Source organism: Apostichopus japonicus, chromosome 18, assembly GCF_037975245.1.
Source record: "Apostichopus japonicus isolate 1M-3 chromosome 18, ASM3797524v1, whole genome shotgun sequence".
Lineage (NCBI taxonomy): Eukaryota > Metazoa > Echinodermata > Holothuroidea > Aspidochirotida > Stichopodidae > Apostichopus > Apostichopus japonicus.
The window spans coordinates 8,348,134-8,362,214 of NC_092578.1; the positions used below are offsets into that span (position 1 = coordinate 8,348,134).

Sequence of the window (14,081 nt, forward strand, 5' to 3'; positions counted from 1 at the left end):
ACAATCAATATTCGGAGTGTTAGCTCAGTGGTTAACACCGGTGCCTTTCAATCATAAGGTCCTGAGTTCGAGTCACTCCAAGATTAATGTATGTCGTCGTCCAGTTACAGAGTTGTTGACAATTGATAATCATGGACGATAAAATATGAATCTAAGAGGCTGACTTCGGTCAGCTTGCGGCTTTAATAATGATGGCTTCTTCGCGAGTTCCTGCTTGCAGGAGGATGTAAAATACATACATTAGCACAGGTTCTGAAACACTGTTGCCAGAGCTAGGGACAATACAATTTGTGAAGTTTCTTTCTTAGTGAAATCTCTTGGAAGCTTATTCTGTCTCTGGATAATACCAAATGATCCTGGCGATTATTGGCCTCTAAGGGATTCAAGATTTTGTCAGAAGCTCAAAGCGTTTTCATCATCATTACCATATATATGAAAGAGGTGCTTAGGGCATTTATTGGGTGATGCATTACTGGAAGGGGCCCAACTTGAATAGGGAGGGGTTAATCTTGAGACGAACGAGCTTGAGATGGATGTCTCTTTCAACATGAAATGAAAAATACATGAAACTACCGCGAGACAAATTTTTTGAAGGAAAAGTTGCAAAAGATCTGCATCAATGTGTAAAACCCCAAAAAATTGTATTTTGAGACTTTTGTGTTTCACTTGTTAAAACTTTGGTTGAGGTTTTGAGACTTTTTTCTTTTTTTTAAAAAGGAAATCTCATATGTTACCCTTGTAAGTTGGAGTATGACAGGTGTGCTGACAAGGAAATAAGATATTGTATCATGGAAACCAGCAATTGACAGAACTAAGCCAGCCAAAACCAACGTCCTCGGAGCAAATTTGACTACTTTTAAAATTTTGTGTACATCATGACGTCTTTCTTGTTTCTGTTACACCAAAGTTTGTGGTCATCCTCACAGCAGAGGAGAAGCAAGAGTCTTAGTTCAATACTTACAGTGTACAATACTCCAGCTCATTCTTGTTGCAAAAATGTCTCATATCCTCAGTGACTTTGAGTTTATAGCACATCGATTGCTCTGTAAATATTCCAAGTGCATCTCCTTTCAAAGATGAACACATGAGAACATTTGATGTAAGGAAATTAAGTCTCTCGCAGAGGGATTGCCCTGTATGACTTCAAGGACCAAAGATGGATCGACTAGAGAAGTAGCTGAATAGTTTATCAAGAAAGAATGTTTTGATCTCCGTTTTAATCATCTTCAAATACGTATATCTTGAGTTAGGAGAAAGACTTGTCTTCTACATCATAGGCGAACCAAACTTCTACTGGTTTTCTTAAGTCATGTACACTATTCTTCTGTTAATGGACATAGCGACTGTAACTGTTTCCGTGACTGTCTTTTAATAATTAAAAACCAAAGAAAAACCTCCTCTCGACTTCAAGGACTAAATGTTGCCAAATGTTGTACTGTATGTAAATAGATTAGAGACTGAAAGCTGCTCTTAAATCAGTCTACTCGATTTCATTCTTCCGATACTTACAGCTGTATTGGAAAACGTATTCTTGAAAATATCCCACGGTCCACCGATAAATTGTCTCATAAGCCATTCTAGGATAGCAACTTACAGAGAAGACGTAGTGACCTCAAGAATAATTTATGCTATATAGCCTAAAAATGGTCACCAAGTTTCCAAAATTTAGAATGCATTTTCAGCCTTTCTAATAACAACTAGGAATACCTTTTTCCATAGTTTTCATACTTTTTCTGACATTATTGGAGTTGAGAAGTTTCCATAGTGAGAGAGGTCTCTGGTTCAAATCCCGTTCTAGCCATTAACATCTTCTCTCTTTTCCATTGTCTTAAATTTCCCAGACAGTTTTCATTATTTATTTACTTAAGTTTCCATAGTGACATAAAAAGAACCAGAGAGACACTAATCACTGAAAATTGAGACTGTCATGCTATGTTATGCTATGTCACGCTATGCTAACTTGTGTTTATTTTATAGCAGGGTTTTCCTAACTTTATCCCCCCACGAATCCCCTGTGTATATCAGAGTTGTCGCCGAACCCCCAATAGTTTGACACGATTTGAGTCATTATTATATACTATAATACGCATAAAAGTGCTTCATAAAAGATCAAGTTCAGAGTGTAATATTGTACTGTCATGCATACACCAACTTCACCAAAGTCATGCGGCCTGTGTCTGTTTCATAATTCAGTTATTTATCACATGCATGGTACGGTACTACTATGGCAACATATGCGTATGGAACGCAAAAAGAGTTTGTCGATAGGTACGACTTTTGTACATTAGGTAAATTATATGATATCAGATTTTAGTTCAACAAAAAGTACTCTAGTTTTGACATTCAGAAACGTCTCACGAACCCCTGGGATGGACTCACATACCCCCTGGGGTTCATGCATCCCAGTTAGGGAACCCCTGCTTTACAGTATGTAGTCTCTTTTATAAAAGGGAAACCACCGTGATATGATGTTGTTTTGATTAGTTCTGGCTGAAGTCTGTCATACCGCTGGGACAATACCTGTCTATTTAAAACCCATCGGTCCTTACAAGTGACCGAAGAGAAAGCTACACAGGAACTGGTTTAGCTGTTAACCTCAAGCAGTGGACGAAAACAAGGAAGGGAAGAGGCACTTGTGGAAGAGAGGAATATAAATTTGACAACGAGTCAGTCATACTCTTCTGTTTTTTTTTTTCATTTTCAGGCTAGTCCAACCACACCGCTAATTAAAGCGCTGAAGCTATTTCAAGAGAGGCGAGTCTCCGCTCTTCCGATCGTGGACGAAAACAACAAGATTGTAGACATTTACGCCAAGTTTGACGTTATTGTGAGTACCCTTTGTTCAGGATCTCCCCCAAAATGATTGATGTCTAAAATCGATAAAATCCATAAGATGGATCCGTCTCCACCCCAATATTCCTATTTGTCGTCTACGGGCGTGCATGCAAAAAAATGGCACAAAAAAAAAACCTGCTATACATAATTTTATATAACATTTTATTAATTTGAGACAATTGAATGTGTAGCATCTCACCCACTTACAACTAGTTTAACTGACCAAGGTTTATTTATTTATTAACAAGTTTTCGTTGCTAAATATAATGTTTTTGACTCAAAAGCAGCTCCGTAAATGATAAACACACAAATTATTGCTTCAGTTCACTCAAATTGTGTGTCCTAGTTTCCCTGTTTCTCTGGATGTCACACTATTCTTGTAAATCATTTCTTTTGAAGTTTTCCCTCTCTCAACAAGTTGTATAATCAATGACTTGCTTAACATTTACCATGAATCATGATTCAAGAAGTAGACAGATCAGAAAGAGGATCACATTTGGAGAAGTGGAGGGGGGGAGGAGAATTTGGTGTGTTTGGCCCTAGAAGGGTTGTTCTATTGTATTAAAGGATTCAGTTGCATGAAATAATAGCTATTAAGAATGTCTTGTTTTTTGCATATATTTTTTAATCTATCACTTTTCTTTTTTGTTGTCGATCCTTCCTAAAGGACAGTTCTTGCTGTCATATCATTATTTAATACTAACATTGAGAGTAATTTATTCATGATCAGAACGATGGAAACGGATATCCTATTACACTTTATAGCTATTTTGTTGTGGATTCTTTAATAGTTTCTGGATCGGTCAGTCACATTAAGAGGTCTCCATCAATTCTGATTCAATCAGTTCCGTTCCAACCATCAACCACTCCTTTCACAATCTCGTTCTTCTGTCCGTCTCATATATAGAATCTAGCGGCTGAGAAAACCTACAACAACCTTGACATTACAGTTGAAGAGGCTCTGAAATTCAGACAGACTTACTTTGAAGGGGTCTCCACTTGCAAAGCAGACGAAACCCTAGAGGTCATCATGGACAGGATAATCAAAGCTGGGGTAAGAAACGACAGGGAAACCAAAACACATTTGACATATTTCTGAAGGATTGTGCAAATGGAAAACATTCTGATATATCGTGGGCAGTAATTGTAAATAACCGTAAATCTTTCAGTCAGCTAGATCTGTTGTACATCTATCCCAAGACTAGAACACAAACACAACAGATGTAGCTAGGTCAACACCTACAAGTGTAGGGATTGTTATTGAAATTTGTCACTGACATCTGGTAGGGCTAACGACCAAATTTAAAACACCTCAAAAGGTGGTGAAGGAATACTCATTGTATTTGTCCAAATCAGTATAAAATTGCAGCTCACTATCAGGAAAGGAGTTGGATATGGTTAGAGTGAAGATCAGATACAGTTCAAGTAAAGTGGGATATGTTCAGATAGAAGTGGGACTTGGTTAGAGCAAAGTGGAATATGGATATAGCAACATGAGTACAGTCAGAGGGAAGTGGGGTATCATTAGAGCAAATCGCCATATGGTGGGGGGAAAATGAGATATGGTTAGTGCAGAGTGGTATATGTTCAGAGAGAAGTGGGACATGGTTAGAGCAAAATGGGATATAGATGTACCAATATTAGTACAGTTAGAGTGAAGTGGGGTATCATTAGAGCAAATCGCCATAAGGTGGGGGCAAAATGAGATATGGTTAGTGCAGAGTGGGATATGGATTCAGCAAGAGGAGATACTCTTAAAGTGTAAAGGGATATTGTCAGATCAGAGTGGGATAGGGTTAGAGCAAATTGCAGTATGGTAAGGGCAATGTCTGAGGGTGTTGGGGGGGGGGGTGGAGACTCAGACCAAAGCAATGCTTTATAGGTGAACAGTAACAATATCATCAAAATCCAAATGTTTAAAAGGTGTACATGTTTTCCAAATAATTCATTGGGTATTTACAAATAGTGTCAGTGAATGGCACCGACTGGTGCATTTAGTGTGTAACATGTACTTCATTTCTAGAAAACATAACAAGACTGGTTGAACACCTCTACCATTGAATAAAACTGCATCTGTCTTTTAAGACTGTTTGAACAATTTTCAGTACTATTGGAAAGTTTCGTGGACACTCGTAAGTGCCATTGATACTTTGATAATTTATTAGTATATTATTCTATTTAATTTTTAGTATTTTATTTAATTTTTAGTATTTTACTTGATTTTTAGTATTTTATGTTATATTTAGTATTTCATTCTACTTAATTTTTAGTATTTTGTTATTAGATTTTATTTTAATTTTTAGTATTTTATTTAATTTTTTAGTATTTTATTTTTAGTCTTTATTATATTTGAATTTTAGTAAATATTATATTTGAAGTTTATATTTAGTATTATATTTTATTTTATGTTATTTTTAGTATTTTACTTTATTTTTAGTATTTTATTTTATTAGATTTTATTTTATTTTTAGTGTTTTATTTTTAGTGTTTTATTTGAGTTCCCTCAAAGGTATTCAAAGACTTTTCATTTTCTCTCAGGTTCACCGTTTGGTCATGGTCGATGACGAGGACCACGTGGTCGGAGTCGTGTCTCTCTCCGATCTGCTCAACAGTCTAGTACTTAAACCTGCAGGTTAGTGCCAGTTATGAAATACACCTTTGTGTCTCGTTTGTAATTGACGTCCGTCATTAATTTGTAAAAAATCTAGAAACTAGATATCTACATAATAATAATATAGTTCATTAGCTTGCCAAGTTCTACATCAAATGTCGGTTTTAGAGAAACTTCTGATTTCTGAACCAATGTGGAAAAGTCCCCGAACCAACAAGATTGTCATAATAGTCAAACATATTCATCAGCTAAACGATGATAGTAAATATTTCAAATGACACTTAAATCTAGGAGAGTTTTTCCAGTTGGATCAACCAAGATATGTCAATGGAGAAAACATTTAATACATTTGAAGACAATAGTGCAATAAAAGCTGCTTCATGTTATGTTATATTCCATCATTTGTATTATCTGTTTATGCCTTTAACAAATTTAAATTTTGCTATTCTTTAATTTATTGTAATAATGCATCTCTACTTTCCCCTCCCCCCCCCGGCCCCCTCCACTTCATCTCTCCCATGCAAAGACCACAGGGAATCACACAGTAGTAAATCAAATAAGCTTGATGTTGTGCAGTTTGTAAATTTCCAAGTTACTCTGAGCTTCCCTAAGTATCCAACACAACCTTTCATGACAAAATAGATAATACGTTCCTTTGGGCAAAACGTGCTTGGTAAATGTCAATGTCGCCAAAAGTCATGATTCGTCGTGTGCAGCCTTTGATAATTGTCATTTCATGATCTGGTCCAAGAACTTGAGGTCTTTGTCCTCAACTGCATAAAGACCAATTTCAGTTTAAAGGAACAAGTCATGTTATTGCAGGTGTGATACCTTGGATTACAAAGACAATAACTCAAAAGTATGTGGTGGTTGTACTTTATGCATGGTAGGTTTATACATTGATAGTTAGTAAAAGAAACCTAGTTTTTGGGTGGAGGGGGCGAGGGGAGCTGGTCAATTGAGGTCAACCGAGGTCAAAGTCTGAAATCCCTCTCAATATGATAACGCCAAAAGTATTTGGTGGTTGTACTTAATGCATGGTATGTTCATACATTGATAGTTAGTAAAAGAAACCTACTGTTTTTTGGGGGGGGGGGGGAGGGGAGCTGGTTGTTTGTGGTCAACAGAGGTCAAAGTCAGAAATCCTTATCAATATGATAACTCCAAAGTCCACAAGTATGTGCTGGTTGTACTTTATACATGGCAGGTTCATACATTGATAGTTAGTAAAAGAAACCTAGTTTCTTGTTTGGGGGGGGGGGGAGGGGAGCTGGTCATATGAGGTCAACAGAGGTCAAAGTCTGAAATCCTTATCAATATGATAACTCCAAAGTCCAAAAGTATGAGGTGGTTGTACTTTATGCATGGTAGGTTCATACATTGATTGTTAGTAAAAGAAACCTAGTTTTTTTGGGGGGGGGGGTCAAAGTCTGAAAACCTGCTCAATATGAAAGCTCCAAATGTAAAGCATGGACTATATCCTACTGTGGCAAAGAGTCACAAAGCCCTTTTGGCTTTCTGAGTTTCACTTGGATCAACATCGAGCGGTATGAATTTATTCTTATATCTCATCCTTCAGGTGAAGATGGTCGCACGTCCAGTTCAAGTTAGATCAGCTGGTTATCTCATCAAGAGAGGAATCGCTCAGGACGGAGAATACTTCCCACCATCCTCGCACAACTGCTGCTTAAATAAAGCCTTGCAATGGATATAATCTATGGACTGTGAGATACCTCAACTCTTCTCGGAGGCGTCGTACCACCAACTCACGAAATACAGAGTGGTCTGCCGGAAGTATCATTCGTAAGGCTTCAAAATGTAGTCGTTTCGCTTAGGTCTGCTGCAGTCATTTCATATTTACTTGTGTTTTTTGTTGCTTTTAAACTGTAAAAAATGGAAAGCCCAAGATTTGTCCAATGAGCTTTAGCTCATTTCAAGACTTTTCCCTTTTTTGTCAAATTTGACTTTGCATTGAACCTCTCGGGTGGGTTTACAGTTTCAGCGTCGTTTTTGTGCAAAGGGAAAACTGGCCAAAACAGCACAATATTTACTCTAGACCTCCTGATGGGTCTGACATTTTCAGTGAGGCATGTATTTAGCCATTAAACTAATCTTCCTCAACCTGACAGTATAGGTGAGGTATGTAGCTGTATAATTAAACTAATCTTCCTCAACCTGACAGTATCAGTGAGGTATGTAGCTGTATAATTAAGCTAATCTTCCTCAACCTGACAGTATCAGTGAGGTATGTAGCTGTATAATTAAACTAATCTTCCTCAACCTGACAGTATCAGTGAGGTATAAAGCTGTATAAGTTTAACTATTAAACTAATCTTCCTCAACCTGACAGTATCAGTGAGGTATGTAGCTGTATAATTAAACTAATCTTCTTCAACCTGACAGTATCAGTGAGGTATATAGCTGTATAAGTTTAACTATTAAACTAATCTTCCTCAACCTGACAGTATCAGTGAGGTATGTAGCTGTATAAGTTTAGCCGTTAAACTAATCCTCAACCTGACAGTATCAGTGAGGTATGTAGCTGTATAATTAAACTAATCATCCTCAACTTGACAGTATCAGTGAGGTATGTAGCTGTTTAAGTTTAACTAATCTTCCTCAACCTGACAGTATCAGTGAGGTATGTAGCTGTATAAGTTTAGCCGTTAAACTAATCATCCTCAACTTGACAGTATCAGTGAGGTATATAGCTGTATAATTAAACTAATCATCCTCAACCTGACAGTATCGGTGTGGTATGTAGCTGTATAATTAAACTAATCTTCCTCAACCTGACAGTATCAGTGAGGTATGTAGCTGTATAAGTTTAGCCGTTAAACTAATCATCCTCAACTTGACAGTATCAGTGAGGTATATAGCTGGTTAAGTTTAACTAATCTTCCTCAACCTGACAGTATCAGTGAGGTATGTAGCTGTATACGTTTAGCCATTAAACTAATCATCCTCAACTTGACAGTATCAGTGAGGTATATAGCTGTATAATTGAACTAATCATCCTCAGCCTGACAGTATCAGTGAGGTATATAGCTGGTTAAGTTTAACTAATCTTCCTCAACTTGACAGTATCGGTGTGGTATGTAGCTGGTCAAGTTTAACTAATCATCCTCAACCTGACAGTATCAGTGAGGTATGTAGCTGTATAAGTTTAGCCATTAAACTAATCATCCTCAACTTGACAGTATCAGTGAGGTATATAGCTGTATAATTGAACTAATCATCCTCAGCCTGACAGTATCAGTGAGGTATATAGCTGGTTAAGTTTAACTAATCTTCCTCAACCTGACAGTATCAGTGAGGTATGTAGCTGTATACGTTTAGCCATTAAACTAATCATCCTCAACTTGACAGTATCAGTGAGGTATATAGCTGTATAATTAAACTAATCATCCTCAGCCTGACAGTATCAGTGAGGTATATAGCTGGTTAAGTTTAACTAATCTTCCTCAACTTGACAGTATCGGTGTGGTATGTAGCTGGTCAAGTTTAACTAATCATCCTCAACCTGACAGTATCAGTGAGGTATGTAGCTGTATAAGTTTAACCGTTAAACTAATCATCCTCAACTTGACAGTATCAGTGCGGTATATAGCTGTATAATTAAACTAATCATCCTCAAGCTGATAGTATCGGTGCGGTATGTAGCTGGTTAAGTTTAACTAATCTTCCTCAACCTGACAGTATCAGTGAGGTATGTAGCTGTTTAAGTTTAACTAATCTTCCTCAACTTGACAGTTTTGTTTATACTTTTGGATCCAAAAATCTCGTTACGATGTGTTTTGTTAGCTGGACTAGTGAATGGTTGCAGTGCAATGGATGATGTCAAAAATTTCCAAATTTACATATTATGAGTACTTACTGTCTTATTCACAAGAGACTCAAACTAACATGAAAAAGTGTCTGGATGTTGTCAAAATGTTTAAGATCAAAATAGAAATTGTTCGGTTCCTAGCTCAGAACCCTTCATTGGGTGACAGAAATATGTAGGAGGAATTCTTCATTTCTTGTTCAAATGCAATCTTATATTTGGGGGAAATTCTCTGTATTGTTGGTTGTTGGATACCCATATGTTATAGAGCAGTGTTTCTGTTAACCTAACAGTGACATTGGTACAATATTTTACTTAACAGTGATGTTTGGCTCCACTGTGAAAATTTCAAGGGAAAAGTGAAGGACAATAAAGGAATGTAAAATCTGTGAGATCACAAATAGGGATAAAAATATGTTATTTTCAAGTTAAAATAAAGATGATATGTGGTTTGGTGTATCCTGCCAGAAATTGTGACGTGTATTCAAACTTGAATAAGCTATTTACTATCACCCTCAAAGCAATATAACCCCCACCTGCCCCCCCCCACTCTCCACGTTTTATTCCTTATGTTGTAACTTTAAACTCTCCTGGAAGGACCACCATCTCCAGGAAAGGACATTTGCAACAGTTTTAAATCTTAAATAATACTATAGAATGTATATTTCAGATATGGTGCCCTTTAAAGTTATATAATATTCCAACACTTTGCTAAATTATGAAGATTTTTAGGAAGAAACACTAAACAGCGAGTATCCACTTGGGACTTGTCTGATAGAGCTTGCCACTCACTGTTTCAGTTGAGTCAGTATTCTGGTCGCTGTCAAGTAGAATGAAAAATATATAAAAATTGTACTATTCTTTGTCATTGACGTTTAGTTTTGTATGTGAGCAATCGTGACGAAACGGACTCTTTTATATTCAACAATAGTTGCTTCTCTCTGTAACAAAAAATATCTTTCTGGCAATTATAATGTGTCATATTATTTGTTCATCTCATCTCCCAACCTCTTCTTTCCTGGCCTGACTATCCTCTGTAAGCATTTTGTCCTGTTCAAGTATCTAAGTTGGATAAAGTCTATTTTTATCAAGAACCTTACCTGCCTTTGAAGAAGTGTCTTGAAAAAGTTTTGAATTATCTTCTGCTGTTTTCTTTTTTCTTTCCATTTCCAATACGTAATGCCTGTTTTTCTGTTTTCATTTGTTTATTAAGGCTTCAGAAGTAAATCATTGTTGTATAGATATTATTCATGTGGACAGGGTTTAAATCGGGGAAAAATGTGGATAATTATCACTAAATCGGGGAAGGTTTTCAGTAGGTCCACAAAGTCAACACAGAGAGTTTGTTTTTATAATAGTTCAAATAAAACCATTACCTGATTGAAATTGATGGTGTAGCAAAAGAGAAAAAAATTGTTTTATGGAAAATGTAGACACAAAATTTAAACTGAGTTTGGTGAAAGTCCAAAAGTCATGATCCTTGCTCACAAATTACATGATAAAAGCCTACATTTACATACAATTTAGTATGATGTAATATGAGACTTTACTAAATTGAATTATATATTTTGTTGTTTATATCAGTGCTGTTTGAAAAGTAAAGATCATTTTGAAACATTTATGCATCTGTAGCAGTTACTGTAGCTTTCACACGTTTGTTCAGGCTGTTAGAAAACAGCAGAAAATCTAATCAGAACCAAGCCAGAAGAGTGGTATAGCATATTTAAATTTCAGAATGGCAAACTGACAAAAAAAAGAAGGGAAAAAAAAACGGTATTGAGATTTCTAAGTTTTGATGTAATGTGTTTTCAATATCCTTACAACAGATTGTATTTTTTTTCCATATAAGGTCACCGTGACAGTTATGTTGGTCCCTTCCCTCCAGGAGTTTTTCTGGGTGATGGTTTTCCTAAAAAAAATTCTTTTGCTTTTTTTTTCTGGCAATCAACTCAATTTGTGATCAATAATTGGATACAGAGAGGGATTGATTTTTTTTTTTAACTTTTACTAACATGAGATTGTTGTCTTGTGATCCTCCTCTTCAAACCATCTTAATTAACTGAGCTTGTATCTAGCTGTGAAAACTGAGCAAGTATACCCACTGACATAGATGCCTGAGAGAGGCCTCCCATCAATCAATCAATCCATCAATGACATTTATAGAGTGCCAATTTGATAGAAACGCTCTAAGGGGCCAAAGCACAATTTGCTTCGTATGTGCTGATCCTGTAATGGGTGGATTTGCTGGAGATTCTTGAATGTTGCATACTGACTGTTCTCTCTATATTCTGTGTAAAAGTAAGTTGGCCTGACGTTTCGATCCTAGCAGGATCTTCTTCAAAGGCTAAATGAGAAGTAATAGTAACAGAAGGGACAAAAACACGTACAGAATACAGACAGGTTAATGAGCATGGTGAACACAATGAGATAGATGTAAGAGGATTAGTAAACAAGGCATGGAGAGAAGAAAGAAAGAAACCAACAGGGGAAGAGGAAAGGTAGGAGATAAACAGTGGAGGGACAAAGAGAGGATTAAGGGAAGGAGGTAGGGAATAAACTGGAGAAGGACAAAGACAGAAAGGTGTGGAGAAAAAAGGGTGGAAGAGAGCAATGAGAGGAGAAGTGAATATTCTGGCAGTCTATTCCATATCTGAGGAGCATAAATAGAAAAATGGAGAAAAGGCCTTATTTTTATGTCAGTGTTTGAAAGAGACCAGGTTAAGAGTTATAGAAAGGGGTGGGGGGGGGTGAAAGAGATTGAAAGAGCAAGAGTGAACAGTGTGAGCAAGGGAAGGGATTTTAATTTGATGGTAGGGGAGGGGGAAGGGTAGTTAGTAGATGGAGCATTTTAAGTTGACATGGGGTAACCCAAAAGTTCCAAGTAGTTTGGGAATAAAAGTACAGGAAAATATCTCACTTCTTTCATGCATCTCCCACGTGAGCTCTACTTTTTATAACAAATGCTCATCGGTTTAAATGTCTCTACAGAACATTCATGTTATTACCAATACTGCCAAAGTTCAGTATGTTCTGCAAAATGGGGTTTAATGTCTTTATTTGGTAAGATAGCGCCTGATTTAACAGTAATGAACTAACTATTAAGCTAAGTATTAAAGCCTATGTAAATATAAATTGTAAATACTAAAAAAAGTGAGAAAAAAAATAGTATCCCGTAACACCGTCAAGCAATCCCCAGCAAGCAAGCAAGCAAGTATAAAAAAAATTATTGTTTACATTGCTTTGTTTATATGTTAGTTTATATGTTTATTTGTGAATTATAAATAGATGTAGGTTATCGAAACAACTCATAACATATAGAGAAATGAGTAAACCCACGGTTCAAGTTGTCTTTTATGAAGGGAAAAAACAAACAAATTTTGATTAAAACAAATTAAACACTCTGTCTTGCTAGCTCTGTCATATTGGTGGAAGGATTAACATTAATTTTGAGGCTTGACAGGAGAAGGGTCATGGTAAATACATTCCCCCTCCCTGGGGCCTGGGTAGTATGGGGTACAGCCAAATGTATTCTCATTTATACTATTATACTGAAGGAAACATGATAACTCCTAAAAGGAGGTCCAGTGACATCACTGTCCCGGGCCCTGATCTGGTCCTTTGTCCTCGTTCTTTTCAAAGGGAAAAGACGAACTGATATTTACACCAACACAGTAGTGGCTTAAAGCCGTTGCTAAGGAAGTCAAAGGTCAAGGGTTGTGAGGGTTACCTACAATCAATAGCTATAACTGTTTAGGACAGAGTCACCGAAGGCACCAGGAACCTTCGTACCATCTTTTTACCCTATTCTTTGTAACTTTTGTTATCTTTCGACACTAGTAATTTTCTATAAAAAGCATGCTTTATGTAAATGGTAATTTAATATGACAAAATATGCCAAAAGGTATTAGACCTTATGATGAGCTAAACTAAGTATGTCAACAACACAACAACTTCCTTAATAATTTTGTCAAGCTTCTATGAGAGGTGTTTGTTTTGTTGTTTATTTCTGTGGGGGAGGGGGGGGCCCTCAAAAACATTATTACAAAATTATTTTAAAGATATAGGATATAGTTTTTCTGTTTTGTTTCTTAATTTGGATAGATATCTTCCTTATTTAGCTTCTTTCTTTAAAAAGTAAAATTGGCTTTTTTTTTTTCTATCTCAAGAAAACAATAAATTTTATCTGAAATATATTTTACTTTCCAGTTAACTTTGTTATGTTCTGCAAGGACATTATAAACCTTGAATACGTTGAGAATTAATAATTGGATCAGTGTCTTAATGGGAATGTCTTGGGCACAAGTCTAGTGTTATTTTAATTTGTCTATGGAGTCATGTGATATTTGCAAAAGGTACTTCAACTTTTTATATCTACATCAAGTAAAAAAAATGCCCGTTCGAGGCGGGGAAGGGGGTGGGGAGGGGAACAAATTAAGAATACTGGTAACTGTCCAACAACTGTCCTTTGAAAGGAAATAAAACTAAAGTTCTTTTGTAAATTTTGTTGCCATCCCTCAGCATGTACAATGTATGTTAGTTATGATTGATCTTTGACATATATTAAAGAAATGCATATATATGAGCATTTGTGACTGTTTTACAACAAACGTCTCTAATTCATATTCTCCATTTTTCTGACTGGTCAGAAGAGTTTATCTGTTTCCTCTATAAGTTATGTTTGGTTTTTTAGTTGGTTTTATGGATTTATGAAAGAATAATTTTCACTTGCCAAATGATTTCTTTCTTCCCGTTGTTGCTGATATGCAGAATCATGATATCGAATCAATATAAATATAGAAGATAAAATCA

General features: G+C 36.2%; 1 protein-coding gene across 11 annotated transcripts in view; it reads left to right on the forward strand.

Annotated features, from left to right (window-relative positions):
• LOC139959078 (5'-AMP-activated protein kinase subunit gamma-1-like) overlaps nucleotides 1–14,081 on the forward strand; it is a 94,840-nt gene extending 80,759 nt beyond the window's left edge. For 8 of the 11 annotated variants that reach the window (XM_071956646.1, XM_071956640.1, XM_071956641.1 and 5 more), the window contains 4 exons: nucleotides 2,705–2,827; nucleotides 3,743–3,889; nucleotides 5,374–5,467; nucleotides 7,026–14,081. In XM_071956646.1, the coding sequence (XP_071812747.1) occupies nucleotides 2,705–2,827; nucleotides 3,743–3,889; nucleotides 5,374–5,467; nucleotides 7,026–7,057 (396 nt within the window). In that variant the 3' untranslated portion in view covers nucleotides 7,058–14,081. The remainder of the gene's footprint in view (nucleotides 1–2,704; nucleotides 2,828–3,742; nucleotides 3,890–5,373; nucleotides 5,468–7,025) is intronic. The other 3 variants (XR_011789960.1, XR_011789958.1, XR_011789959.1) reach the window with 3 other exon arrangements.